This window comes from Miniopterus natalensis, chromosome 2, assembly GCF_054644295.1.
Source record: "Miniopterus natalensis isolate mMinNat1 chromosome 2, mMinNat1.hap1, whole genome shotgun sequence".
Lineage (NCBI taxonomy): Eukaryota > Metazoa > Chordata > Mammalia > Chiroptera > Miniopteridae > Miniopterus > Miniopterus natalensis.
Genome location: NC_142082.1, coordinates 36,077,004 through 36,104,860, shown reverse-complemented (window position 1 = coordinate 36,104,860; position 27,857 = coordinate 36,077,004). Strand labels below are relative to the sequence as shown.

At 40.9% G+C, this 27,857-nt stretch overlaps 1 protein-coding gene across 2 annotated transcripts in view; it reads right to left on the bottom strand.

The window, feature by feature from the left end:
* Positions 1 to 27,857, bottom strand: part of SLC15A1 (solute carrier family 15 member 1) — a 42,124-nt gene that overhangs the window by 2,480 nt on the left and 11,787 nt on the right. Inside the window, exons 2-21 of one of the 2 annotated variants that reach the window (XM_016203814.2) lie at positions 24,149 to 24,165; positions 23,676 to 23,757; positions 23,432 to 23,573; positions 22,388 to 22,507; positions 20,014 to 20,113; positions 19,673 to 19,763; positions 17,868 to 17,951; positions 14,857 to 14,939; positions 13,240 to 13,326; positions 12,582 to 12,671; positions 10,702 to 10,746; positions 10,519 to 10,551; positions 10,346 to 10,434; positions 8,904 to 8,985; positions 7,174 to 7,293; positions 5,922 to 6,074; positions 4,807 to 4,856; positions 1,331 to 1,438; positions 1,100 to 1,208; positions 422 to 565 (exon numbers count right to left, since the gene is read on the bottom strand). In XM_016203814.2, the coding sequence (XP_016059300.2) occupies positions 422 to 565; positions 1,100 to 1,208; positions 1,331 to 1,438; positions 4,807 to 4,856; positions 5,922 to 6,074; positions 7,174 to 7,293; positions 8,904 to 8,985; positions 10,346 to 10,434; positions 10,519 to 10,551; positions 10,702 to 10,746; positions 12,582 to 12,671; positions 13,240 to 13,326; positions 14,857 to 14,939; positions 17,868 to 17,951; positions 19,673 to 19,763; positions 20,014 to 20,113; positions 22,388 to 22,507; positions 23,432 to 23,573; positions 23,676 to 23,757; positions 24,149 to 24,165 (1,829 nt within the window). Of the gene's footprint in view, positions 1 to 421; positions 566 to 1,099; positions 1,209 to 1,330; positions 1,439 to 4,806; positions 4,857 to 5,921; positions 6,075 to 7,169; positions 7,294 to 8,903; positions 8,986 to 10,345; positions 10,435 to 10,518; positions 10,552 to 10,701; positions 10,747 to 12,581; positions 12,672 to 13,239; positions 13,327 to 14,856; positions 14,940 to 17,867; positions 17,952 to 19,672; positions 19,764 to 20,013; positions 20,114 to 22,387; positions 22,508 to 23,431; positions 23,574 to 23,675; positions 23,758 to 24,148; positions 24,166 to 27,857 lie in introns of both variants that reach the window. The other variant, XM_087813827.1, reaches the window with a different exon arrangement.

Here is a 27,857-nt window from a genome sequence, read left to right as displayed (position 1 = left end):
GCTGCAGAGAGACCTCCACGGAACCTTAAAGGTAATGAGGACACAGGCCTGGGAGTGAGCACTGTTATGAATGGCCCATGCCGTTTGGTTGTTTCAGAAAGCAGGGCCCCCTGACTATCATGACCCTGGTAAACGTTGTTAATATAGTTTTCCCTGCTTAGGACAATAAAGCTCTGTGTACTACTGTGGGAATATAGACACATATGACATATGCACTCATGAAGCTAAACAGTCATATTCTTACTTAGTAAAGACAACACGTGGTGACCTCAAAAACCTTGTTTGGTAGAATATGCCATAATGCTTTCTAGAGTTATTTTAAATTATAAATGTATGGCTAACACGGATTTAAATGAAGTCCAAGCAGCATTTTGAAGGCAGGGATATAGAGGAAGGGTGGTAAAAACAATGAACAAGAAACCTGAGAATATGAGAACTCCAATCCTGTGACCGAGAAAACCACCTCGCCGCAGGTCATGAGGAAATACTGTGGGATTTGCAGGGCCATGTTAACTGTGTTGGGTGGAATATCTTCAGATGTTTCCAGTGTAGGGCAGCCATCATCCTAAACCAATAAGGCAAAAGTGAGAAAAAGAAATGAAAATCAAGTTGGCTTCTAAAGTAAAAATTGCTCAAACTGGCAAATTGAGTTTTGACTTCTAGGGTGATGTCATATGGTTTATCAAGCAAGTATACATTTTCAATGTAAATACGCAACATTGCATTTGATACTTGTGATGAGATGGCCACGGTGGGATTTGAAAATATGTTCACTGGTATTTTCCTCTGAAATAAGAGAGTGGATTGGGAGTCAGATTTGTTTAACACATCGCCATCGCTGTGAACTAAAGGCATCAGATACTGGTCAATGTGAGATTTTAGTGAGAGTAAGTCAGTCTGCTGAATTTTATTCTAACAGTGAACTTAAGTCAATGATAAGTTAAAGACTTGGTGGTGAGCTTGATTAATTCTAAGCCCATTTAAAATACAGATCCTAATATTACTCTGGTAAAATCATGGTTATGTCCTGAGTATTTGCGAGGACTCAGATGAAGACAGCGTGAGCAGCACTTCTGACTCGACGGACTGGGTTGCTAACCTTCTGGAAGATGACATAGGTATATGCACTACCAAACCCAAGGTTGGATGAGGCAAAAGTTTTATTGCAGTGTTCTGGAATCTCTCCTGAGATTAGTGTGATGTTTTTCCTATGGAAAGAAAGCATAATATAGGTTAACATCTTCAGTTTTAGAAGTTTCAATGTATTGTTTAAAGAATAAGACTTGGAATCCGTGAACATTGGAACAAAGTGTTCAGTATAGATACTTACACGCCAGAAGGAAAAAACTGGTATTCGCTGGCATTGTAACTGGTAACAATGTCATACAGTGTGCCATCCACTGTGATGTTGAGGCTCCTACCAAAAGCATTTACAAATCTGAAAAAGAAAAACACAGACAACAGCATGGTGATTACCAGAGAGAAAGGTGGGACGAAGGGAGGTAGAAGAGGGTGAAGGGGGGATAAATGGTGATGGAGGGAGACTGGACTTGGGTTGGTGAACACACAATACAACATATGGATGATATGTTATAGAATTGTACACCTGAAACCTGTATAATTTTATTAATCAATATCACCCCCAATAAATTCAATAAATATATTTTTAAAAAATATATCTTTATTGATTTCACAGAGAGGAAGGGAGAGGGATAGAGTGGAAACATCAATGATGAGAGAGTTGTCACTGATCGGCTGCCTCCTGCACGCCCCTGACTGGGGATCAAGCCTGCAAACCAGGCATGTGCCCTGACCGGGAATTGAACTGTGATCTCCTGGATCCTAGGTCAATGCTCAACCGCTGAGCCACGCCTGGCCAGGCCAATAAATAAATTTTTAAAAACGCATGAGAGCCCTGCTGGTGTGGCTCAGTGGTTGAGTGTCAACCCATGAACCAACAGGTCACCAGTTCAATTCCCAGTCAGGGCACATACCTGGGCTCGATCCCCAGTAGGGGGCATGCAGGAGGCAGCCAATAGATGTTTCTCTCTCATTAATGTTTTTCTCTATCCCTCCCCTGTCCTCTCTCTCTAAAATCAATAAAAACATATTTTAAAAATATGGATGAGGAAAATCAGTATCAAATTCTCAACCACTTTTCAACTGAAGTATTGCCACCTTATTTAAAAGACTATTTAGGGTAGTCTACTAAAGCGTTCCAACTTACTGATGCCACATAATTAAAAGGATACCATTTTGCTTAAAATTCTGTGCTCTTTGTTTAATTCATATATTACTCAGAAATCTGACTTCCTGAAATTCTTGAAGTTGTTCTATTTATCAGTTAGTTTCTGACTAGTTTTTCAGAGCTTCCCCCTTTTTTATGGGTTGTCTCCTAAACATTACTGAAATAATAACACCTTGGATCTATTCAGGATCTGATATTGCAGTTAAAAGAAAAAAGTTTCTGGTTTATCTTTTACCACACATGTGGGTTGGTGGGGTAAAGTGTTACTGATATCTTGGGTCCTTCTTTTCCAAGATCTCAATAATGACAATTTAAAAAAAAAACAAAAAACGAACGAAGCTTTAACAGCACTGGAACAATCAAGAATACCACAATTTAAACTGTCCAAAGTTTCCAAAGATAGGAGGCATTTCTGGAGAAATCAAAACAATGGATTCTGAGGCACAAAGAAAATCCCAGTGGCATTTCGGGCTCAGAATCCAATACAAAGATCAGGAAAGGGCCAGGTGAGCACGACCAGGATTTCCTTCCCAGTCTGCTAGAGCAGCTGTGGTATGTGGGACAGTGGAACAATGCAGAAGACCCAGAAGGTGTTATGAACTGAATTGTGTTCCCCGCATCCCAAATTCCTATGTTGAAATCCTAACCCTCAGTAGTTCAGGATGTGACCATATTTGGAGATAGGGTCTTTAAAGAGGTAAAATGTCATTAGAGTGGGGCCTTAATCCATTTGGTATTATCAGTTAAAAAATATATTATAGCCATTCAATAGGTGTGTCATGAACTCACCGTGGTTTAAATTTGTATTTCCTTAATGGCCAATGATGTTGAACATCTTTTCATGTGTTTCTTTGCCATTTGTATATCTTCTTTGGTGAGATGTCTGTTAAAACCTTTTGTTCTGTTTTTTAACTGGGTTATTTTCTTATCATTGAGTTTTCAGAGTAATTTATATATTCTGGATACAAATTCTTTGTCAGATACGTGATTTGTAAATATTTTCTACCAGTATGTAGCTTATCCTTTCATTCTCTTAACAGTGAGATTTATAGAACAAATGTTTTTAGTTTGGATGAAATCTAATTTATCAATATTTTCACATATATTAAATCTTTCTTTATGTATATAATATATAGTATAGGTAACAGAATATTAATCAGCCATAAAAAGAAAGAAATCCTGCCATTGTGACAGCATGGATGAACCTGGAGGGCACTATGCTAAGTGAAATAAGCCAGTCAGAGAGAGACAAATGATAAAAGGTATTATTTATACATAGAATCTAAAAAACACACACAAAGTTGAACTCATAGAACAGAGAGTAGAATAGAGGTTGCCATGGACTAGGGGTGGGAAATAGGGAGATGTTGATTAAAGGGTATAAACTTTTAGTTCTAAGGTGAGTAAGTTCTGAGGATCTAATGTACGACATGGTGACTAAAGGTAACAATACTGTAAAGCACCCTTGAAATTTGCTAAGAGATTAGATCTTAAGCATTCTTACCACACAAAAAAAGGAACCACAGCTGCAGTTTGAAATGATGGATGTGTTAAATGTGGTAAATACTTCACAATGTATACATATATTAAATCATGATATTGTACACTTTAAATATATACAATTTTGTCAGTTATAACTCAATAAAACTGGAAAAAATAAAAAATAATGCTATGATTTTGATAAGAATTGTACAAAACCACGGATCAGTTTGGGAAGAACTGACATCTTTACAATGTTAATTCTTCTAATCAATGAACCTAGCATATCTCTCCATCTATTTAGGTCTTCATTGATTTCTTTCATAAGCCTTTTGTAGTCTGAACTCTCAAATCCTGTATATGTTTCCTTAGACTTATAACTAGTATTTCATCTTTGTTTTGGAGCTATTGTAAATGTTATTTAAAGTTTCAGTTTCCAATTGTTCATTGCTGGTGTGCAGAAATATGTTTGTTTTGTGTTTGGCCTTGTATCTTGGACTCATTCTAAACTCACTTATTGATTCCATGAATTTTTTTTTGTAGAGTTCTTGGGATGTCCTATGCAGATGATTACACCATCTATGCATAGCAAGTTTTATTTCTTCCTTTTCAATCCTTTTAACTTCTTTTCCTTGTCTTATTGCATTAGCCTCTGGGAGGATGTTGAATATGACTAAAGAGAAGAGATGATCTTACATTGTTTCTGATCTTATGGGGAAAGCATTTCGACTTTCACCGTTAAGTATAATGGTAGCTTGGGAACTTTTTTTTTAAGATGTTCTTTTTCTGAGTAAGGAAGTTCCCTTCAATTACTAGTTTGCTGAGAGTTTTTCTCATAAATGGATACTGAATTTTAGCAAATGTCTTTTTTGTATCAATTGATATGATTTTATGGATTTTCCTCTTTAGTTTATTAAGATAATGAATTATATTGGTTAATATTTTTAAAATATTGAACCAGCCTTACCTTTTTGGGATAAACCCATACTCTCATTTTATATCCTTGTTACAGGGACTTTACAATGGGTATGCATAAGAAGCTGATTTAACTTAATTTTTAACTTAATTTTTACACATACCTCATTCCATTTTGCCCTTTTTTTGGCTTCTGGTTAAGGCCATCCTTTACCTGAGGAAGAAAACATTTTAAAATCTAGCCCATCAGAATACATTTAGATGACCATTTCAGCCTCTGAGGAGCAGAATGATGTTAACATTTATCCTGGGAGGTAAAGGCATGATGATTACATTTTCAGGGCTCCATCCTTCAGCCCTGGTTTTCCTTGATCTTAACATGAGCCTCTACAATTTTCAATGCTTGCTTTCCAGTGGTTCCACAGAACACTGTTCTCCAAGAATTTAGAACAAGCCATTCAACAACTCCCCAATTAAATACACAACCCAGAAGTCATAATTCTATGTTGCAGTTCTATAGAAGCTCACTTAAATTCACCTTAGAGAATATCCACACCTCCTTTATTTAGTTTAACTGCACATTCACAGCTTCTCTATATGCTAAATGGCACATCTAGATCCTATATTTTGTCATGAAATATTTTATATGTGTTTTTGTTGCTTTTACTTGCTATATTCGCTATACTCTTTATGGAAACTGTGCCAATTTCCCAATTACTCAGGGCAAAATTTTAAAATTAATGTAATTAAAGATATATTTTAAACGTTATCTCAAAAAGTCACTGAGAGTGCACATATGTACTCTGTGTGACTTGTGTATACACACACATCATGCTCAAAAGTTCTTTTTTTCTTAATTCTCACCCCAGGACATGTTTCTATTCATGAGAGAGAGAGAGAGGGAGGAATATCTATATGAGAGAGAAACATTCATCAGTTGGCTTCCATATGAGCCCTGACCGGGGATCAAACCCACAACCTGGGTATGTGCCCTGATTGGGAATTGAACCTGCAACCTTTTGGTGTATGGGACAATATTCCAATTGACTGATCCATCTGTCCAGGGCACTCAAAAGTTCTTTAAAAATTTTTTAATATTACCCTTCCCATCCACCAAACTTTTATTGGAAGTTAAGTGACTTATGTCGTTGAAGAAGAAAGAAATTGAGGGTTATCTAATGTAATACTACATAAGGTAAAACAAAGTCACTCCACTAAAAGTCCATGTCTCCAATATCACATATAATAAAAGGTCAGCTGTAGGTGTCCAGCTACTTACCACTCGGTAATTATTGGGTGCCCACACTAGAAGGGTATGGCGATGACCCTCCTGAAAGTCAGGAGTTACTGTAGTGACTGATGATCCAGGGGAAGAAATGTTTATACTTGTCAGTGTGTCCAAATCAAAAGTCCTAAATTCCGCTTTCTGTAACTGGGGAGAAGGAGTCATAGTTAACACCACAGAACCTTCCTCATCACTGTATAATTGAACACTGTCATGGCATATTATTTGACATTCCCAGTGCATGTTCATATACATAAAAAAATGCCTTGGGGGAGCTGGCATTGGTTTGTCTTGCCCCCCCCCCCCCAACCCTTATGGACTCTGTCATGAAGTTGTTTAGTATTATCACAGAAGTTACACTTTTCATCAGCATTTTACTTTTATTTTGTTTTATGAACATAAATGCTATGGAAATAATTGCTATCATTGGGCAAAGAATAGCATCAACCTTGGAGATAATCAATACTGGGCTGCCCCATGTATTAGGAGTTAAACTTTCTTTTTACTTCAAGATTATTAGTTTGGCAAGATCTAAGGTAGTAGTTCTCAACGTGTTCATAAAAATCTGTGGGGGTGGGACCCAGGTATCAGAATTTTCAAAGCTGTCCAGGTGATTGCAATAAGGACTCAAGATTGAGAGCCTTTAATCCAGACCAATGACTGTCCATATTAGGGATTTCCAACCTCAGCACTACTGACAAATGGAGCTAGATAATTCTTTGTTGGGGGACAGGGGGTGGAGGCTGTGTGTTGGCGTCCTGGCTTCTACAACGGAGATGCCAGTAGCACACTCCCAGTTGTGACAATGAAAAATGTCTCCAGAGATTGTCAAATGTCCCTTAACTACATAATTTCTAGGACCTGACCTTCGATTAAGGGCATTAGGAGTCTAGTTTAACCCCAAGGTGGGTCCAACAGGCATAAGAGTTCGTCTGGGAACTTGCTCTTTCAAGTGGGGGTCCATGCACCAGCAGCAGCAGTGTCACCTCAAAGCTTGTTAAAGTGGAAGGTTTCAGACCTACTGCTCAAGAATCTGTGTTTTAACAAGCTCCCCAGGTGATTCATGTGCACATGAAAGTTTGATGTGCACTGGTCCAGAGTGAAGCCAAAAGGAGATCAAGATACTAAGACATTTCACTTCCAGGCTTGTTTTGGAATTTATACAGAGGTCAAGAAGATCAGATTCTGAAAATCCTATTATAACTCAGGGCAAACGATGAAAAAAATTGTAGTTCCTTCTACTTACTTCAGACACTTGAGCAACGTGCACCGTCTCTTGAGGGAAATGTATTGTCATGTTATTACTTCCTATATTCAATACTTTAATTTGGACTTGGTTTCCTTTGGGGAAGACTGGAAGAGTTTTCTGAGCAAAATAAAAGATAATTGGCAGTGAGGTCTTCAGTTTGTATGGAATATACCTTCCCCCAGGCATGGAAAGCTGTGCTGGCTGAGACATACCAAACACCCCCCAAGAAGCCTGCCATTGTTCACTTCATGGCACCCATAGAAAATGATGTTTGTATAGAGCATGGAATCTTGGCTGTTCTTGCTCCTACCTTGGACCTGCTTATTTACCTCCAGGTCAAGGGATGCCAGGTTATGAAGCCTAATATCTGAGGGGGGTCAGAGGAACCATACCTTAAATGAATGCTGAGATCTGCTCTCCCAGGACACCTCCCCTAGAACTCTGGAAGCCCAAACTTCAGTCCTGAACATGGTGCTCTAAACAGCCTCTCACAAATGCTTTATGCCCTCCTGCCTCCACATCTTTTCTCAGGGTTTCTGTCTTTTCCCTACATGCCCTCTCTCAAATCCCAGTGTCACTAAAGCAATCTATTTCTATTTTAACCCCACAATTCATTTTCCACAAAGCTAACTATGTTCAAGGGAAATTGAGTACACCCAGGATCATAGTAGCATTATTCATAATAGCCAAGAGGTGGGTCAACCTAAGTGTCCATCAACAGATGGATAAACAAAATGTGCTATATTCATACCACAGAATATTATTCAGCCTTAAAAAGGAAGGGGCTTCTGACACATGCTCCACATAGATGAACCTTGAGGACATTATGCTAAATGAAATAAACCCATCATAAAAGGACAAATACTGTGTGATTCCACTTAATAAGGTATCTAGAATATTCAAATTCATAGAGACAAGAAGTAGAATGGTGGTTACCAGGCCTGGGGTGGGAGGAGGAATGGGGCGTTGTTGAATGGATAAGAGATTTCAGTTTGGGAAGTTGAAAAGCATTCTGAAGACTGTGTGCGTGACAATGTGACCATACTTAACCACTGCTGAGCCGCACACTTAGAAATGATTAAGATGGTGAGTTTCGCTATGTATATTTTATCACAATTAAAAATATGAATTAAAAAAGAGAGGAGAGAATGAGGAATGCGGGGAGGGGGGGAGTCTTACATGCTACATAACACCTGGTGTCTAGGACCTGATCTTAGTCTAAGGGCATTAGGAGTCTAGTTTAGCCCCATTGTGGGTTCACTAGACATGTGAATTAGCTTGGGAACTACCATTATTAGAAAGTTAGAATACAAAAGGGAAGAAGCCCAGCAAAAGGACAATTTACACAGTTTTGAAGTAGTTTTGAGTGATGAACTTCTTTTAACTAGATCTTTTAGGAGTTCATAAAAGAACAAGTCCCATAAACCTCTCCCCCGTATAAAAACTGCAGTGGAAGCTCCTTATGCGACTCCCCTCTAGTATTCCTCCTAATTAAGGGCACCCGTTGACCCTATCCCTGGCTGCTTCCTTCGAAGAGATAAGACCCTGCAGTCCACAGCTGTTAGACAGGGACTTTTTTGCCCCTGGGGTACATCATTCATTGCTCCAGGACAGTTTATCAGCAAAGATCCTGGCCTCCCTTAATCCTTTCAGTCCTGGAGAAAGAAGACTTCTGAGCACCCCACCTGCACCAAGAAAGGCCACAGGAGACTCAGAGGACAACTCACATCAATTTCCACCTGCACAATTGCAGCCACCACAAACGCCATGGAAGCCAGGAACATTCCGACTGTCATCTTCTTCAAGGCGCTGATGGGACAAACAAGAAAGTGACTCCCAACTAGCCTCATACAAACAAGCTAATGATACGCCCCCAAAAGAAAGACTCCTCTCCCACCACGCCCCCAAACAAAACTCACTTCCCCCCCAAAACACATGAGGTCTGAAGCATCTCTTCGTCTGTTATTGATGACCAAGACTAGGGACGCTAAATGTAATACAGCTTCTCATTCGCATTGTATATTTACTTTGTAGAAATTATAATTTGGGGGATACTTTGGGGATTGGACCCATGACACTTTGGTGCTTGAGCTGACACCCCAACCACTGAGCCATACTAGCCAGGGTGATACTTTGGATTATAGTTAACATTTCTATCTTCTAGATTATGGGGGAGAAAAATTTTCCTCTACCCTTCTAGGTTCTTTCTCCTGGTCTAATAATTAAATTGACATGAGATAGATTAGCAAGAGAAAGTAACCAAATTTAATTATATACATATGTATGAGAACCCCACATATATGAGAGGTTCAGCAACAGGAAGGGAAAATGGGATATATATATATATATATATATATATATACACACACACAAACATATATATATATACACACACACATATATACACATATATATATACATATATATATACGTATATATATAGCATCCTGAGTCAAGAAATGAGGTAAGATGCCTTGGGGCTTCAGAAGAGAGGAGGGCAGTTCGAAAGACATCAAGAAAAGCAGATGTTCAGTAATTTACATGTTTTCCTTGCCATTTAAATAAGTCATAAAAAATTACTTCTGGTAATGACTCATTATAGGCAAGGCCCCATATTTAAGTTCTTTATAGGAGAAGCAAACGCTTTCTGTGAGCCTGCTCAGGGTCTAGGTTGCATTCAGTTCAAAGTACTCAACGGGCCAAAGTGGCACATCCCGGGGAAGCCTGTTCTGAATAACCTTCAACGTATATGAAAGCTCTAGTTAGAGGCTTTTGCAGGCTGCTAGTAATAGCACTTTTATTTTAAGGGCAAGTTTTCAGAAACATCAGCACACAGACATCCAATTCAAATGTGTTTCTTTTTTTTTTACTTTTTTTTCAATCCTCACCTGAGGACATGTTTTTACTGATTTTAGAGAGGAAGGAAGAGAGAGAGAGGTGGGGGATGTGAGAGAGAACATTGCCGGTTGCCTCCTGACCAGGGATTGATCCTGCAACCTTTTGGTGCACGGGATGGTGCTCCAACCAACTGAGCCACCCGGCCAGGGCTCAGATGTATTTCTTTAAAAGCCCCATCATATAGGTGGTGTTGTGGGAGAGGAGACAGATATTTTTTCCACGGAATCTAGTTGCAACGCCCTCCCCCAACCGCAACCCTCCGGTCACCTACGTGAAATTGAAACCACATCGTGCAATCAGAGGATACACCACAGCATCTACGATGGGGACCATGACAACAATCAAGATGGCATTCACAGTCTGCAGATGAAGTGGAGATGGACTGTTACCATTGTCTCAAAGGTGACTTTGATCTCTGAAAGCAACTTAAATATTTTTTCTTACCTGCATCTGATCTGGTTGAATTTCAATAACTCCCTAAAAAACAAGAGGGAAAAGTCTCACTGATAACTTCCCACAGATTATCAACTACGGGATTGGGAATGCCAGGAAAGGGGGCAAAGGGACTAAAACAAAGGAATAGTGAGTGACCAGGGAAGGTAAAATATACTGATGTTGCAAACTTACAATTTTCCCATTCATGGTTGTTGCTTGTAGTGTCCACCTTGAGCCCTTAAAAACAAATAAGTTTACTGCATCATTTGGGCACGTGGGTTTAAAACATTTTACAAGTCAATGTAAATTTTTTTACATTTTTTCCATCATCAAGTTCGTCTCTCAGCTCCATTGTAACACTAGGTAAGAAGGAACAACTTGCATTTCTGCACTACAAGTTACCATAACATAGAAGTACCCTGGCCCCTGGTGAAAAATCTACAAAGTACTACTCTGAGATAAAGCTTTCCTTAGGAAAGCCAAAGTGTATTTCTGAGGTTGTGGGAAGCAAGACATTACCTGCCAGGTGAAAGCAGCTTTATAGACTGAGGATATTCTATATTTACTGGCATCATAGTTTCGAGAACATAATTATTGCTAAGAGCCATTTTGACAGCCTAGGTTGTCCTAAAATATGATTCCGTGAAGAGAGTGACAAATTTAAACCTGAGCAGCCTCATTACATTCAACCTATTTTCTAGGAAAAGACGACTTAGGTCCGTGCAAGTATATACGATTATTTCCACAAAGGATTAAAGATATAAACGTTTCAACATAATCTATCAACTCCACTAGGAGGACATCACAGAAAGTCAGGAAATATGCTACTGTTCCAATTCTTAATACATGCCAGTTCCTGGTTACTTTACATATGTTCTCTATTTTGATCCTCACAGCCTTGCCATGAATTATTACCCTTTCAGGAGGGTTATGGGATTACCCCAAGTCACACAGCTAAAAGGTGATGAGTGTATTTCTAGTGCAAGTCCAAGTCCAATAACAGGTTTGTACCCAAATGTGCAAAACTGCCTCCCTGGTCTTTAAAATGCTGTTCTAAGTTCCATGCTTATAAATAAGATTAACGTGCATACTCAAATTTTTGCAAGAGATGGTTAACCCTTATAATAATCCTTCCTGCACAATAAAATTACACATTTGCAATTTAAAAAAAACAGTCCAGTTTCTAAAAGGAATAATATCTTATTAATTTGACTGGTAGGCATCATACATTGAATTATCTAACCCTTGGTTGAAAAATTCATAGGCACGCATCTTATAGCTGTGGGGGAAAGATCAGGGCGACAGGCAATGACCTGGGATCTAGTTCCCTGCTCTGATAAAAATGACTTTGGGGGAGTCATTTTGCATCCCTGGATGGTACTTCTAAGCCAAGCATTCCATTTTAGATTGAAAGATATTAAGTTCCTGTCAGTTTAATATATTTTTTTAATTGATTTTTAGAGAGAGGGGAAGGGAGAGGAATAGAGAGATAGAAACATCAATGATGAGAAACATCACTGATCGGCTGCCTCCTGCACGCCCCCAACTGGGGATCGAGGCTGCAACTCGGCATGTGCCCTGACCGGGAACAGAGCTGTGATCTCTTGGTTCCTGGGCTGACACTCACCCACTGAGCCACGCTGGCTTGGCCCTGTCAGTTTAAATATTCTGTGGATCCCATAAAATGTAATACATCCGTTTACCATGATGCATCAATACAAAAACTCTTTATTCTCAGTTTTTTGTTTAGTTTTCTTTTTTTCTTTTTTCTTTTTTCAATTAGTTTTTATTTTTTATTCTCAAGTTTTGATTCAAAGGAGTCTTGGACACTTAGATCAAATCTTTCCTAAGGCTCTTTTACTTGACCACACCTAATTTCTTTGATGTTTTGCAACAGAGATGTGGATAGAACCATGTATAGCTGGTATTTTTAAAATGACACTCAATGTGATTAAGTGATCAAATAAATGAGTAAAAGAGAAACTGGAAGAGAACATTTTTAAGAGCTAGACACTAACTAGGGCTTCGTACATTGCTACATGAAGATATACATAAACATAGTTTCCCATTACCTGCTGATCGAACAAGGCCCAGAACATGGGGAGTGGAATATACAGGAACATCACCTTGGTAACCATCTTAATCTGAGAGATTAGCCGCTCCTGTGGTTGGAGTGGGGGAGGGACAAGTGAGACATGACTGTGTCACAGTCATCAGCAATGTCAATCTCAGTGTAGACTTATTTGCAGCTGGAGACAAGCTGGGTGGTGATTAACAGTTCTAAAGAACCCTACCCCACGTTCCTTAAGAAAACCAAAGCTTCCTAAGTTATTTAAAATATGAGTGAAAATGTCCGTTTAGGAGGTAAATTACTCGAATTTATATTTAAATTCTACTAAATGGAAACTCCACCATCACTACCACCATTTAACTCTTCTATATTCACACTAAAGTTATGTGATCACAATTACATATAATAATTGGCAGACTGTATGAAATGAAAATCTATAAGGTAGTATGGTTCCCAGATAAATTATATCTACTGATTATAAAATTCTTCTGAGTCTTAAAAAATCACACTCGCAGAGTCTTATTTGACATGCTGGTAAGGGTTCTGAAGACACAGCTGCTAATCCCGTCCATGCAGCCTTAACAACAGGCATCGCAACGTGGCTGTTCACTTTCTGGAGGCGGGGCGCCGGGGCCCCTGCAGCAGTAACCACCACTTACATCGTACTTCTCCTGCGCCCAGTCCAGCCAGTGCTCCCTTTTCGGAAATTCCTTACTCCGGTGCCTAAACCTATTTTTGATGGCAAACTGAAGGAAGAAAGGAAAAGCAAATTTCAAAACAGAGCTGATTACTTTATAAACAGGGAAACACATTTCAATTAAACTAGTTTTAATGGAAAACTTGTGAGAGAAGCAAAATATAAAATCATACACACTAGTATAAGGACAATGCTAAAAGGCATGGCATGCATCTATTTCTAATCTCTTACTAATTGTGAGTGTGTGAGCTGGGGAAACAAAGTCACACTTACTACACTACTCTCCAGAGAGTAGCTTTCGATAGGAACGTAACTTGTAACATTTACATTTTCTGGTAGCCATGTTAAAAAGCAAAAGGGAAACAGGTAAAATTAATTTTAAATATATTTTCTTAAACCCAACAAACCTATAACATGATTTTAATGTGTAATCAATATTTTAAAAATTCATAAAAAGGTTTACATTCTTTTTTATACCACATCTTTGAAACCCAGGGTATACTTTACCCTTATAGCACATTTTAATTTGAATGATAAATTTTTACCAGAAATATTTGATCTGTATTTACATTTCATAAAACTTATGTTTAAAAAACTAGAGTTCCATACTTAGGTTTTCCAAACGTACTTTGAAGTTTTTCCAATAACTGAATTAAATATTGGTTTTTAGATTTAAAAGAACTCACTCCATAGAAATACATATATAAGAAATTTAAATTATTTCCAGTGAAATCCAATTTAAATTTCTGTTTCTAGTTGAACTTGCCACATTTCAAATGTTCTGTAGCCACGTGCGGCTAGTGGCTACCATATTATAGTGAAGGACTATAATAAGTGAATTATAGCCACACAAAGGACAGTGAGAACCCACTACACGGAGATGGATTTATAAAAAAATAACGGTTATAGTTAAACATATTTTAAAATATGGTAACACTGATTAGAAAAGTATAATGACCCACCATCATAAAATGAGGGGCTTCTAAGATTCCTTGCTAGTAAGAGCCCTTCAGGTAAAGCCAAGTGCATCTGTAGCTATGTGGCAGCGATGGTGGTGCTGGCTGGGGACGGGCATGTGCCTGAAGGGCAGTAACTCAAAGCTGTGGCTGTTTACCATTTTGAAAGGTGAAGGGTCACCTTGATTTGATTTTCTTTGACCACTGATCTTATAATTTCAAGAGTCATTTCCATCTCTCCCCCTTTGAGTGCTGTTTTGTGACCTTTTCCACGTGGCAAATTTGATAAAAAACATCAATTTATCAAAATATAGGGATGGGCAAAAGTAGGTTCACAGTTGTGAGTATGCAAAACACAGTTTATTCTTGTATCATTATTTATTCATTATTGCATTATTTGTGTTCTTCTTATTATCATTGTTTTTATTTTGTATGCTTACTTGTGATTTACTTTTTAGGTAATGATGGCTGGTAATTTAACCTACTTTTGCCCACCCCTATAGTAAAGAACACAAATAAAATGCTTAAAGGAAAGCTGGCCCTTCATTGAATTTTAAATTGAAGGAAGTGGAAGGTTCTGGGGTGATTACGTGCCACTGAGAGAGAGCTACTGAGCCACTTACCCCAATGCACTTGGCGACTTCAGCCATGATGTTCCCCTGGGGCTGGAACTTCTTGTACATGCTACTGCCAATGACAAATACAACTGGAGAGCAAGAAAAGACGTGTTAACAGGGTGCTGTCAGAACTACCTGTGATCCAGACTATGTGCTTTTATTTGAGTTATAACCTTGCTTTGGATATACTAGTATTACTTACAGAATGGGTGTACCTCCCCAGCTCCCTCCCAGTTTAGATTCTAATAATCACAGGAGCTTCTGAGTACTGTTATGTTTGTGTCCTCAGATACAAACAATAAAGTCTACCACTATCTACTTCCCAGAACTTAGGGCAGCTCAAAGACAGTACAGCGATTCAGGCACAAGTTCCATCACTATGTAAAGGGAGACTAAAGGAATACGTGCTTTCACATAACAGGTTAATGTATTCCTCTATAAAGATAAAAACCAGCTTCAATTTTTCAGTTGCAATGACAAGAGAAAGTTCTTTCTTTAATCGTCAGAAAAAAAATAGGAACTATCTGTTGAAACATTTACTTACTCACATGGGACAGAATTTATTCTGTGGTCATGGTACAGAATCACAGTTGCAATTATTTGCATCTGCAGCTACAGTTTTACACATGAAAAAGCACTTTTACAATGAGGCAATTCTTCCATGAATTCTCTTAGAAAAAGACATACTCTGAAAAAACCTTAGGGAAAAACAGCATTTCTGGAAGAAACTGAAAACACAATCCCTATACTAGGATTTCTGATTATCCAATACCAGAATTCAAAAAAATTAAAACACCAATGGATTTTCTATATTAGACTTTTCTCCCTCAATTAAAAGAGGGCCTGAAATTTTGATAGGTTCCAACTCTCAAGCATTTTCTCCAAGCCTATGCCTGTATAGATGTTCTTTATAGATGTTCTTTATAGCTGAAGAAAGGAGAATTTACTTGTATTCTCACCCAATACCAGCTCTCCTCAATCCAGACATGGATGGTAGAGGTGCCCAAAAGATTGAGTCTACATTTTTTTTTTTTGCTAACTAATATTTTAATCTTTAAGTTTCTGATTAACTGAAGCCTAATTCAAGCATAAGATTGTTGCAGATAGAAACTTCTAGAGATAGTGTTAATACATAGGATTTAGCCTGTCTCAATTCCTCTGTAAGAAAAAGCAAAATTGCCCGGCCTTGTGGCTCAGTGTTAGCCCATGAACCTGGAGGACACTGTTTGATTCCTGGTCCGGGCACATGCCCAAGGTTTCGGGTTGAATCCCCAGTAGGGGGCAAGCAGGAGGCAGCCAATCGATGACTCTCTCATCACTGATGTTTCTATCTCCCTTTCCCTTCCTCTCTCTGAAATCAATAAAAAACATATTTAAAAAAAAAGAAAAAGCATAATCTTTGATGCAAGAATGACTCATACAGACTAAATGACAACTTACCTAATGCCAACTTAATACAGTCTCCAGACTAAAACAGCAGTTTCTGAAGTCCTCTCTATCTCCACTTCCTTACCCAGAATTAGAGCAGAAGGCACAGCTGAGCTTTTTAGGGGAGTGTGGCAGTAGTTAAGCAATTATGGAAGAAAATGGACATATACAAAGGGGAGAATGCTGAGCTCTTGCATAAGTGTATGGAAAAAGCTAAATTGCTACACAAACAAAAGAGGTTAAAAAGGTGCATACTTGATACTATTAAGAATTGAAAAAAAATCAGAGAAAGTGACAGAGCTGACTGCTACCTCTCTGAGTGGGAGAAATGGCTGTGAAGGCTTGAAATGGCAATTGGGCTCTGTTTCCTTCTTTTACTGTTATAGATCGAAGTATGCCCCCATGCTCCGCCCTGAAGATGTGGAAGCCCTTATCCCCAGGACCTCAGAATGTGACTTATTTGGAAATACAATCTTTTTAAAAAATGTTTTTATTGATTTCAGAGAAAGAAAGGGAGAGGGAGGGACAAACATCAATGATGAGAGAGAGTCACTGACCCACTGCCTCCTGCACACCTCCTGCTGGGGATCGAGCCCATAACTTGGGCATGTGCCCCAACCAGGAATTGAACCATGACCTCCTGGTTCATGGGTCAACACTCAACCCCTGAGCCACACTGACTGGGCCGGAAATACAATCTTTGCAGACAATCACGGCAAGATCAGGTCATTATGGTGGCCCTACTCCAATACGACTAGTATCTCTATAAAAAGGGGGTGTTTGGATACAGATATGCCCACAGAGGGAAGGCCACAGACACACTGACATTGTGCCGCCACAAGCCAGGGAGAGAGGAGAGAGGCCTGGAAGAGATTCTTCCCAGGACCTTAAGTGGGAATGTGTCCTTCTGACACATTGATCTTGAACTCCCAGCCTCCAGAAATGTAAGACAAGAAATAAATTTCTGTTGGTAAAGGCACTCAGTCTGTGGTGTTTTGTTATGGCAGTCCTAGGAAACAAAAACCCCTGCTATCTCTCAAGCCAGACTATCCCATGTAGAAATCTCTTCACACTTCCTAAAAAGCCAGTGCCAAGAACTCATGTGCGAATGAATGCACCTAACATACACATATATTCATCCTAGAGGGAAGATATTCTAGTAGAAACATTTTGAGATGATACACTATGGAAATCTAGATGGTGTTGGGAATATTTAAACGACAACTGGGCCAGGTTGCCTTGTCTTCAAGTTGTAGATGAGCCCATGTTGATAAAAAGAAAAGCTTTCAGCTGTGGGTTCAGCTAGTGAATCTATCATCTTCATCTTCATCTGCCTAAACAGTGTCAGACCTTTAGATTCCAACTCAGCTGATCCCTGTCCCTGTAAACACTTTTTTGATCTAATTCCCTCTGAAAAATGCCAATTTTACTTTCTTTGAATTCTCAGAGCATGTTTAACACTGGATGGCAATTGTTCATACTACTTATCATTACATTTCCTACATAAACTTTTAAAAATTGGTCACAATGATTAATGTGAAGGCCTGATCTGATCATAGGATTGTATTAATTCAATTGATCCTACTTACTCAGAGCAACGGCCATGAGAGCAGCAGGAACCCCAAACGCCAGCGGGTAACAAGCTTGCACGTGGTGAATTCCACATTCTTGAACTGGGGAGAAATCACCAGATTAAAGTTCGTTATGGCATTGGCAATGCTCATATAGTTTCCATTTTTAAAAAAATCCCTAACTGGTTATCATGTATGGTTTTCACTTAATGTTTCAGATGTATCTATTTGCCTTACTGATGTCACTGCCAGTGGAGCAAAGCAGCTTTGTAGTAAAAAGAGCAGGAGATGGAGACAGGTCTAATCTCAGCCCCTAAGATGTCAGATACTGGCCAAGCCAAAATAAATTCTTATGTTCAGTGGATTTTCTTAGTGGGGGAGATAAAAATGGCCTGAATACTCAATAAATAAAATCAAAAGTGGCTTGGAAAATCAAGATAATATGTTCCTGAATTCATGCCAATTTGAAAACACTTTGATGACCCAACAAACTTTACTGTGAAGAACCAGACAGAGTAATTATTTTAGGCTTTGTGGACCATTCAGTCTTGTCCCAAGTACTCTACTCTGCTTCTGGGTGAAAACAGCCACAGACAGCACACAAATGGATGGTCTCTTCTACATTTTTGGATTGGGCCCATGGACCATAGTTTGCTAACCCTTGACTGAGGATCTATTTTAACTCTGAAATTCTAGGATTGGTATGAAAAAAATTAAGACATTGTATGGGGCAACAGAGAATTCTGGAAATCCTTTTAATGGAGTGCTGGAGCCTCCAGGAATCTGATCCTAAGGGGGTTTTAACTTTGTCTTTGACTAGCTATTTCACAATGCTATAGAGAAAGAAGTTAACTAGAAGAAAACTGAGTCGCGCAATGTTTCTTGTTCATGGCAAAGCAAAATAAATTCCCTCACTGCAAGGAATATAAATAATCCCTGTTAGTCAAATCCCTCTTTGAACTGACTAGTAGCTTTCCAGTTTCCTCATTAATAAGTTATATAAACAATCTCTGTCACATGCTCATTTCATATTTGCTTGAGAGTCATGATTTTACCTTTAAAAAAGTTATCCTTTAACACATTCTCTAATTCAAACATTCACAGTAGATATTCTAGTAGGTGGGGAGGTGGGGGAGGTGAGGGAACATAAGAATAAAAACTATCAAACTTTTATACAAAACAAGTTGGGATGTGGTTTAAGTATCATCTTCAAGCTGCTAGCCTATGCAGGAACACAGAAATCCCCACACAATATTTTATTTCATAATTTAATCTGATCCTGGGCACACATCATGATCTTGGTTTGGTCTGACTCGTCCCCAAGTCCTCTCTTCCGCGCGGGAAATGCACCGGCCCTCAGTGGGTCCTTGGCCAGCACAAGAATCTGAGTGCCGGTTGCTGTCTCATTTTCTTCCTTGGACAGTTCTTTTTGAAATATCTGCAAAGAACAGAACCTTGCCCACGAAATTCCCCCCGACTCCCTGAACATCACCAGGGAGCAAAGCCTGGAGGCAGAAACGCGTGGTTTTCAAGCCTCTGCTGTTCGCATCAGTAAGAATTTAGAGAAACTGACTGCTGTGCTACGGATGCTACGGATTCTTCAGCGGGCAGCAGGTGAGGGGTTCAAATACGGCTGAAAAGGAGATAAGGCTCGGAAGCAAGCAGCTCAGCCTCTGGATTTCATCGTGCGCTCGGCAAGCGTGTGGCCTCTGCAGCACCACAGGGACTAGAGGCCACGACACACCAGCTGGCAAACCCTCCTCTCCGCCTGCCCCTCTCCCGCAGTTCAAAGAGAAACAGGATCCCCTCCCCGTATTTTTTACCTCTGAGAATGGGAGTGATGATAGTAGAAAGCAGACTTCCAGCATTGATGGCCAAATAAAAGATGGAAAAAAATCGGTTTCTCTGTTTTTCCTACAATGAAAAGGAGGAAGTTAGAGTATGGTGACCTGGGCGATCCACCACCGGCCTGTGTGCGGCTGATACTCTGACCTTCTTTGCTTTGTTTTGGTCACTATCAGACTTTGTTTTGTTTTGGTCACTATCTCACTGTCCAGTCTCCTTGAGAGGAATCCAGCGGCGAACAGACTTTGCGTCAGGGGAACCTGACTCCTGGAGGCTTATAGTGCATTTATCTGGTTGCTGCGAAGGCTCCTGCTCTTACCTGGCCCTCTTCAAACTGATCTCCACCAAAGGCAGACACGCAGGGCTTGATTCCTCCGGTCCCGAGCGCTATCAGGGCCAGGCCGATCATGGACAGCGACCTAGGGAAAGACGGGGTGCGGTCACTGCCGGAGCGCGAGAGCCTTAGAAGCAAGAGCCTGCTGCTTCCTAACTCCCCTCGGTGGGCCCGGTGCGGCGGAAAACACGGAGGAGAGACGTGACCTCTGCGAGAAGAGTGCACAGGAATGCAGTCTCTCAGGTGAAGGGAAGTTGGTCTCATGGGCCTTCAAGTGTATACCGTTATCTAATAATTTACTAGCTGGAAAATTTAAAGCAATAGCTTGAACCCTGAACAAGGATTTTTGTAGGAGTTCTTTCGCAGCCTTATCATTTTCAGTAAAAGAATAGGTAAGTGAGCGCGGATGGCTTGGCCCAGCCATTGAGCATCGACCTATGATCCAGAAGATCGCGGTTTGATTCCCAGTCAGATTCCTGGTCAGGGCACATGCCCGGGTTGTGGGCTCCATCCCCAGTGGGGGGTGTGCAGGAGGCAGCCGATTCTCTCTCATCATTGATGTTTCTATCTCTCTCTCCCTCTCCCTTCCTCTCTCTGAAATCAATAAAGATTAAAAAAAAAATAGGTAAGAGAAATGGTTAAGCATTGTCTCTGGTATAATCTTAATAAACTTATAATAGTCATTAAAGGACATTAGAAAACATGATTTAATTCCAAAGCAGAATATCAAGTTATTTAGTATGATCTTAACTTGTTTTCAGAAGACTGGAAAGAAGTAGAGCAAAATGTTTATTATTATAATCTTTTACAATATTAAAAAAGGTTACTTATAATAATGAGAAGGGATTAGGGCTATTTATTTTTATCTACTTTTGCATTTTCCAAGTTATCTGAATTGAAAAAAAATCACTCATAGAATTTACCAACCCTCATTTTGTAGTTTTGTTGAATGATAGTAGGTACTACAAATTTTAGGTTTTATGAGTGTTTTTTCCATATCTTCTTGGTTGCTATATTGTTTTAAAATACTAAAAAATATTTTATGAAGCAGATAATGTCAAGAAAGATACTGCACATAGAAAGAATTCTTTAACAAATCACAATCATCTTTGTGAATTAGCTGGTCAAAGCACCTCTTTCATTGTTTGCTTCTTAATACAACTTAAGTGCTATCACTCGAAGCCTTTTAAAAGACAACAAAAACATGACTAGTTGAATATAATATACCAAGAACTCTTGTGAGAATTGTAGGTATGCTCTAATATTAATTCCATGAAAAAAACCCCAGTAGCTAAGCTTTCTTGCGTACTTATCACTTGCCAGGCAATGTTCCAGGTGCTCTATCTGGATTAACACACAATGGTTGTACTAACACACAACGAGGTAGGTGCTATTACAAATGAGGAAACTTAGGTGCAGAGGTTAAGAAACTTGCTTAAGATCACACAACTAGTAAGGGGCACAGCCAGAATCTGAACCCACAGAGCCAGGCTCCAAAGTCCATGTTTTTAATCGATATTGTAGATCAGAAAATTGAGGCATGGAGAAGATAAGCTGCCCCAGGTTTTACAGCTGCTCTGTGGAAGGGCTGGGGATCAGATACTGGAAGTCTGAGCTGCCAGGCTGAGCTAACAGCCACTCCCCTCGACCTGCACAATTCTCTGTGGGCACGAAGAGTGTTATATCAAGGGGCCTAGTCTGGACAGCAATCTGATTGACAAACAAACCAGAAATGCAGATTTGAATTTCAATTATATTTTTTCCATCAGTAAGATGGTTTACTCAGAGATCAAGGAATTGAAGCACACAAACAGGAAACTAAATAAATCTTTGTAACTTGTCTACTGGACCAGATTGCAGTGAAGGGAAACTAATCTCACAGACGAACATTTGTCAATGACAGTTTTCATCAAAGACTCAGAACATAGGACTCAAACAAATATTTATGAAACTGAGTTACTGATAACTCGGCAAAAGTGTAGTACAAGACAGAAAACCAAAGGTATAGAGTCTTGAGGAAACTTGGCGCAATGAAGGATCAAGGTCCGTGGAAGTCTGTCCGTCCTTCCAGGGAAGATCAAGATTAACAGAAGTATTCCGTGTACTGACATTCAGCATGCGAGATATAGCCCAAACAGCAAGCCTTCAAGTGAGCAATGACTCCAGACAATTGTTAGGATGGTGATATAATGAAGACCCAACTCTTAGCCAATTAAATGGCTCTCTCTATACTGCTGAGGAGGGAGTAAAGGCCTCCTTACACTTACGGTGAAGTTCAAACAAAAAGATGAAAAAAATTAGAGCACCAAATAGGCAATCAGGGGGAGGATGGGGTAGGGCAGCAGGTAAATCAACTCACACATGTAAAGGAAGGTTGTTAGGTTTTCCATCGTGGTCGAAGTCTGAGAGGTCATTAATGGAGCTTATTGCGGTGACCGCCTGCCCGATTGTGTAGACAATGGATAGTGACACAATGGTCCTGTGTTTGAAGGGGTTAAGAAAATCCAGGTTAATTGTACAATCCACTTTCTACTCCACCACAAAAAGGCCCCCTGCCTCAAACTTTCAAGAGCCCGATCATGAATATACTTGTTTCTCAAACTTGAGCAAAACTGGTTAACTCTTAGAAAGGCAACCTGCTGAAGAAGGTGTGCCCATCCCCCAAGCGCAGAGCAAAGTTTTGGCTGGAGGAGCCAGAGCAAGGGGGGAGATCCGTTTTATCTTTGAACTCTTTGAAAGACTCCGTGTTTTATTTTATCTGCCTACTGAAATCAGTACTTATATCTCTAGATGACAAGCGACACTCATCTTGTGCCTGGTAACATTTGGCCAGCAGTGGACCACTGGTTGTTTTTGTATTGTATTGAATTATTTTGAGAGAGTGAATTTCCCAGCTTCTGCCCACGTCATGCCTTTGGCCTGGAAGAGCCTCCGCTTCCTTGCTTAAGTCCCAGGAACTTCCTGATAACCCCGTCGCATGCACTCCCAGAAGGACTGGGTGGGTGTCCCATGTCCTGTCTGCCCATGAGGAGCAGTGAGCCTTTTGGCAACTGGGACATAAATTGGGGAGCATCTTTGTTCTTCTGGCCCTTAACTCAGCGTCTCACACATCATTAATGGTAGATGGTATCCCTGCTACTATTTCAGGATGAGACAAAGATGTTATTACTACTTGGAGGGGGGAAAAAAGCAACCTACGGATGCTGCTTGCAGTCACTGCTAAGTGCCAGCCGCTGTGCCAAGCTCTGCAGGGTAAGGAGATAAGCAGAAGCAGGGTCTAGCACACTCTCCTAAGAGTTTTATGTTTCTGACTCTTTGCTCCTAAAGTCCATAATCTCAAACCACAAAGCTAATAATTACTTTTTGGCTTGCCTGGCAACAAGGGAGTTGCAACTCTACTCACGAGAATTTTCCCAGCCAGGAGTCAGCGATGAGAGCACCGAGAATTGGCGTCAGGTAGCAGAGGGCCACAAACGTGTGGTAGATGGCGGTGGACAGATTGTCGTCCCATCCAAAGAACTGCGTGAAGTACAGAATCAGGAGCGCTTTCCGCGGCAGGCAGGGCCAGGGGGAGGGAAAACACAGTTAGGAGCAGCTGCAGCGACCGACGCTCTGCATGCAAGGGCTGGGGTGGCAAAAACAGTTACCTCTCATGCCATAGTAGGAAAATCTTTCGCAGAACTCATTGATCACGATGAAGAAGATGCTCATGGGATAACCACAGCAATTCTGACAAAACAAACAGTGTAGCATTAACATATGCTCCTCGCTGGCCCATATTCACAAACGAGTGCTGTTGGCATGAAACGTAGCCTGTGCCTAGTTAGTAACTTATCAGTGGCTATCCGCGGATAGAATCTTAGAATTTAAGAAACTTTGTTCCCTTACACTCCACACAGAGACAAAGAAAAGGAGCATCTAGTTTTGCTGTTAGTCTGAGAAGGGCTACACGAAGTATTTCCTAAAGAGAAGGAATGTCACACAGAAACTCAGGATTGTCCCCTCATTCACGTTAGCTGCACTATACACATTTGTTACGTGAATGAAGCACAAATGTGAAGCAAAGCAGACTAGCGTTTATAAGATGAAGCTACATGGAAAAGAAAAAGAGAATACTTACATATGATTTGGACGTCCCTGAAAGAAAAACAAAAAAATGTCACTATTAAAGTCAAATAATTAAAGCAATTTCTGCTGAGTCTAAACTCAGACTCTCTGACTTTTCCTGGCAATCAGATGTGTTGTTCAGACAGGTCCAGTCCTGTCCAGGATCCCAGCCCCAGGCCAAGCCTCTCATCCAGAGTGGGGCCTGGCAGCTACATTTGCTTCTGATTAGCTCTGGCCAATTCTTGTGTGGGTCAGAATAGAGAACCAGAGGCATAGAGAATGATGCTAAACCATTTCCTCCTTGAAACACTTCAAAGGCTGCCCACTGCCCACAGGATAAAATCCAAACCTTTAGCATGTTCTTTGCTATCTCAAGAGGTCAACAGATTTGGTGAAGATTAAGTAATGGAAATATAACTACTTAAGGGGTACCTAAAACACAGTGAAGGTTCAACCACCATTCCCGTTACCTGGGCCCACCCTCCTTCCAGCCCCTTCCCCATGCATAGAGGGGGCCCACAATACCCAACCATTTGTTCACAGAACATGCTGTGCACCCACCCCGAGTCCTTAATGCACAAGACAGCAGATCCTTTGCCAGGAAAGCTCCTTTCATGCCCTCCTTCCCTTCATGAAGCTTCTCTGACCTCCTATCCTACCACAGTGCAATAACAGTTTATATTTCTGCCTCCACTTTAGTGGAAGAATCATGTACTGTCCATTTCCACTTCTTTTCCAATACCTACCAGGGCAGAGCCTATTGTTAGAAGAGCAAAAAGACAAGGGGTAAGAATCCAAATGAGTTGGTACAAACCAAGTGCCACTCACTATCTTCTAAACTTAGTGCTCTTCCTCCCCGCTGCCCAGTTCCTACTCTCTGTCTCCCCTAAATTTTGACAAGAGTTGACCCATAGTCTTATCTCAAGTCTTAACATTTCCTTATACTGCTTCCAAAGCCAACACACTGCCCAGTAATTATCAGTGTCTTTTACATGCTAGGCCCCTTCCCATAGGGAATCATCTCCCTCCCCCTCTCAGCTCCCAGTGACCACATCTTAGAGTTCTTTGTTATTAGGGTCCCCCAAGTCCTCCTGCTTCCATTTGGAATCAGTGATCCCACAGCAGTGGTTCTCAAACTGCAATGTGCCTCAGCATCACCCCGAGGACTTATGAGAACTGGTGGTTGGACCCCACGCCCAGAGTTGCTGTCTCTGTAGGCCTGGGGTGGCCCCTTGAGTTTGCATTTCTAACAAGTTCTAAGGTGATTTTGATACTCTGGTCCAGGGACCACACTTTGAGAACCACGGGCAGGCTGTGATGTTGAGTTGCCTGACTGATCTACCTAAGTTGGTTTTGTCACTTCCCTGAGACCCAGAGACACACTTCTGTGCCAGTTCAGAGCAGAAACTGAATATAGAAGCTGGCCAGCATGCTGAAGTCTCCATCAAGGCTCCCTACCTCAACCTCTCACATGGTTCTCCATTTGAGGCCCTTCCTCTTGGGTCCGCCACCTTGTATTTTCATTATGTGCAGGGCCCCATCCCACAAGAAACAAAACTGCAAACTCTGCCTGAGGAACTCTGTTCTTGGCCCAGACCCACATGGTCTTCCAGGCCTCCACTTGCTCATCTGCTGGGGCCTTACTTCCCGATTCTGGTCATGCTGTGCTGTGGGTATTTGCACTTCTCCAGCTCAGCACAGCCCCACTGCCTCACACCAGATGGTCTCACTTTTGCCCACTTAAGAACAGTGATGCTATTTTAGTCCCTGTTCTAAGGAGGGAAATAGACTGTCCTGGTCTCACAGGGCTTGGATTCTGAACTCTTCTTGCCGACAGAAGTTCTGGAAGGAGATCCATCAACACTAAAAGACTGGTTTTCTTCCCAGTTAGACTTCCTTGTGGGGATGGGCTGCTTTGAGGGGCCTGATACGAAAAATGCAGGCACGGGGTCAGACATGCAATTGAATCTCAGTCCTCCCACTTTCCAGCTGTGACATTGGGCAAGCCCATCTTTCCTTCGGACAGCCTGCCTATTGAATGGAGATAATGCCGCCCACCTTCCAGGACCACTGTAAGGGCTCCATGTGAAAAGCCCCAGCCCAGGGCCTGATGCATCATTCAGTGGGAGATGCCACTACCTCGAATCCTCAGCACCTCACGTGCTGCTTTTCACGGAGCGGAAATTAAATGTTTGTTGAATGAACATGTATTCCAAAGAACCAGTAGTATCAGTCATCAAGCACCATGTTCAGATCCTGGCTCTGCCACTTGCTAGTTCCATTTGCCCCTCCTGGCCCGCTAGCCACTTCCTGCCCATGAGGCTGACCTGCATGGATCTCATCAGTTCCCCATGTCTCCCCAATTCCCCATATGGTTTGGCCAATGGGGAGCCCCGGCAGAAGATCAGAGGTTGGGTAATCCTTTCCCTGGCTCCTTCCCAAAAGGTCTCCTCAGACTGCTGTGTCCTCAGGTGTCAGACATGGTTCCTCTGAAGTAGGCTCTTTCCACGGGACTCTCTCCTTCCAGGGCTTGGTCACTGTTTTGTACCATTTTCCATGAGTGGCAGCAGTGAGGCTGTGACTCTGTGTTCCTGCACTATCATTTATGGTTCCCATAATCGGTCTTTCCTAACTAGTGTTTTTGAATAAGCACTCCTATTTTGGGTATGTCATTTGTTTCCTGATGAGACCATGACTGACACAACCCACAAGTCAGGTTTTATCACTAGCCTGGGGACAGCACCACTCTCCAGAAAAATAAAAGGACACATGCTTTGTAAAGCCCGTTGGTGGTATCCGAAGCCCAGTTCCCTTGCAATGGTGCTCGGTCTTCCTGAGGACAGGGCAGGGCCTTACGATGTTCTGCCTACTTATGTTGCTCTGACTACTTAAACGTCATAAAATGTGGTCTTACCACTGTCTCCCAAAGACCAGATGCAGCAGGGAGTGACGCCCACGCAAGGGCTCAGATCTTCTCTAGAAAAGCAGGAGGGAGGTACGAACACCCAGACTCAGCAGAGAGAGCCCTGAGCTCCTTTGCAATCATTCCTTTTGTGTATTTCTCATAATTGTGGTTTTCAGGGAAAGAGTTTGCCAGGCCAGGGTAGCACCTGTAATTTTTTGCTAAATGTTATTTAACACTGATTATTTGCTAAAAAGTAATGGCAAAGGTTTTGTTTACTTCCAACATAAATAGAGTTACAGAAAAGAGACCAAAAGGATCAGAGAATTAGGTCTTATTACAACCATCACAGCCAGAACTACATTATGGAAGATGAATTTTTTTTTTTTTTTTTTGGGAAGATGAAATTTCTAAAGTCACTCAAGAGAACACCTGAGCACCCAGTCATCACTCAGGAGGCCTTTCATTTTCTGGCAGGTGTGCATTCCAAAGGTGTGCACTGAGGGGCAGAGGTTGCTAAACTCTTCCTCTGCAGAATTCAGAGCTATTTACTGGATGTGATATTGCTGTCAGCATTTCTTAACTTAACGCACCTGTGTCAACAGGATTGCTATCTTAGAAAGCAGAAGTCGTGCTTAGGTTGTCTTAAGTCTGAACTCAAATTTCAACTGTCACAAGTGTTTATTTGGGTACAATTTGTCTGTCCTTTGCATCACGATAGTAAATCTGGTCAGCATATGGAGTGGTCTGACATTCCCAGCATCATTCATGGGTCACTTGGATTTGACTGCTGATCTGAGTAAAACAGTTTAGAATCAGA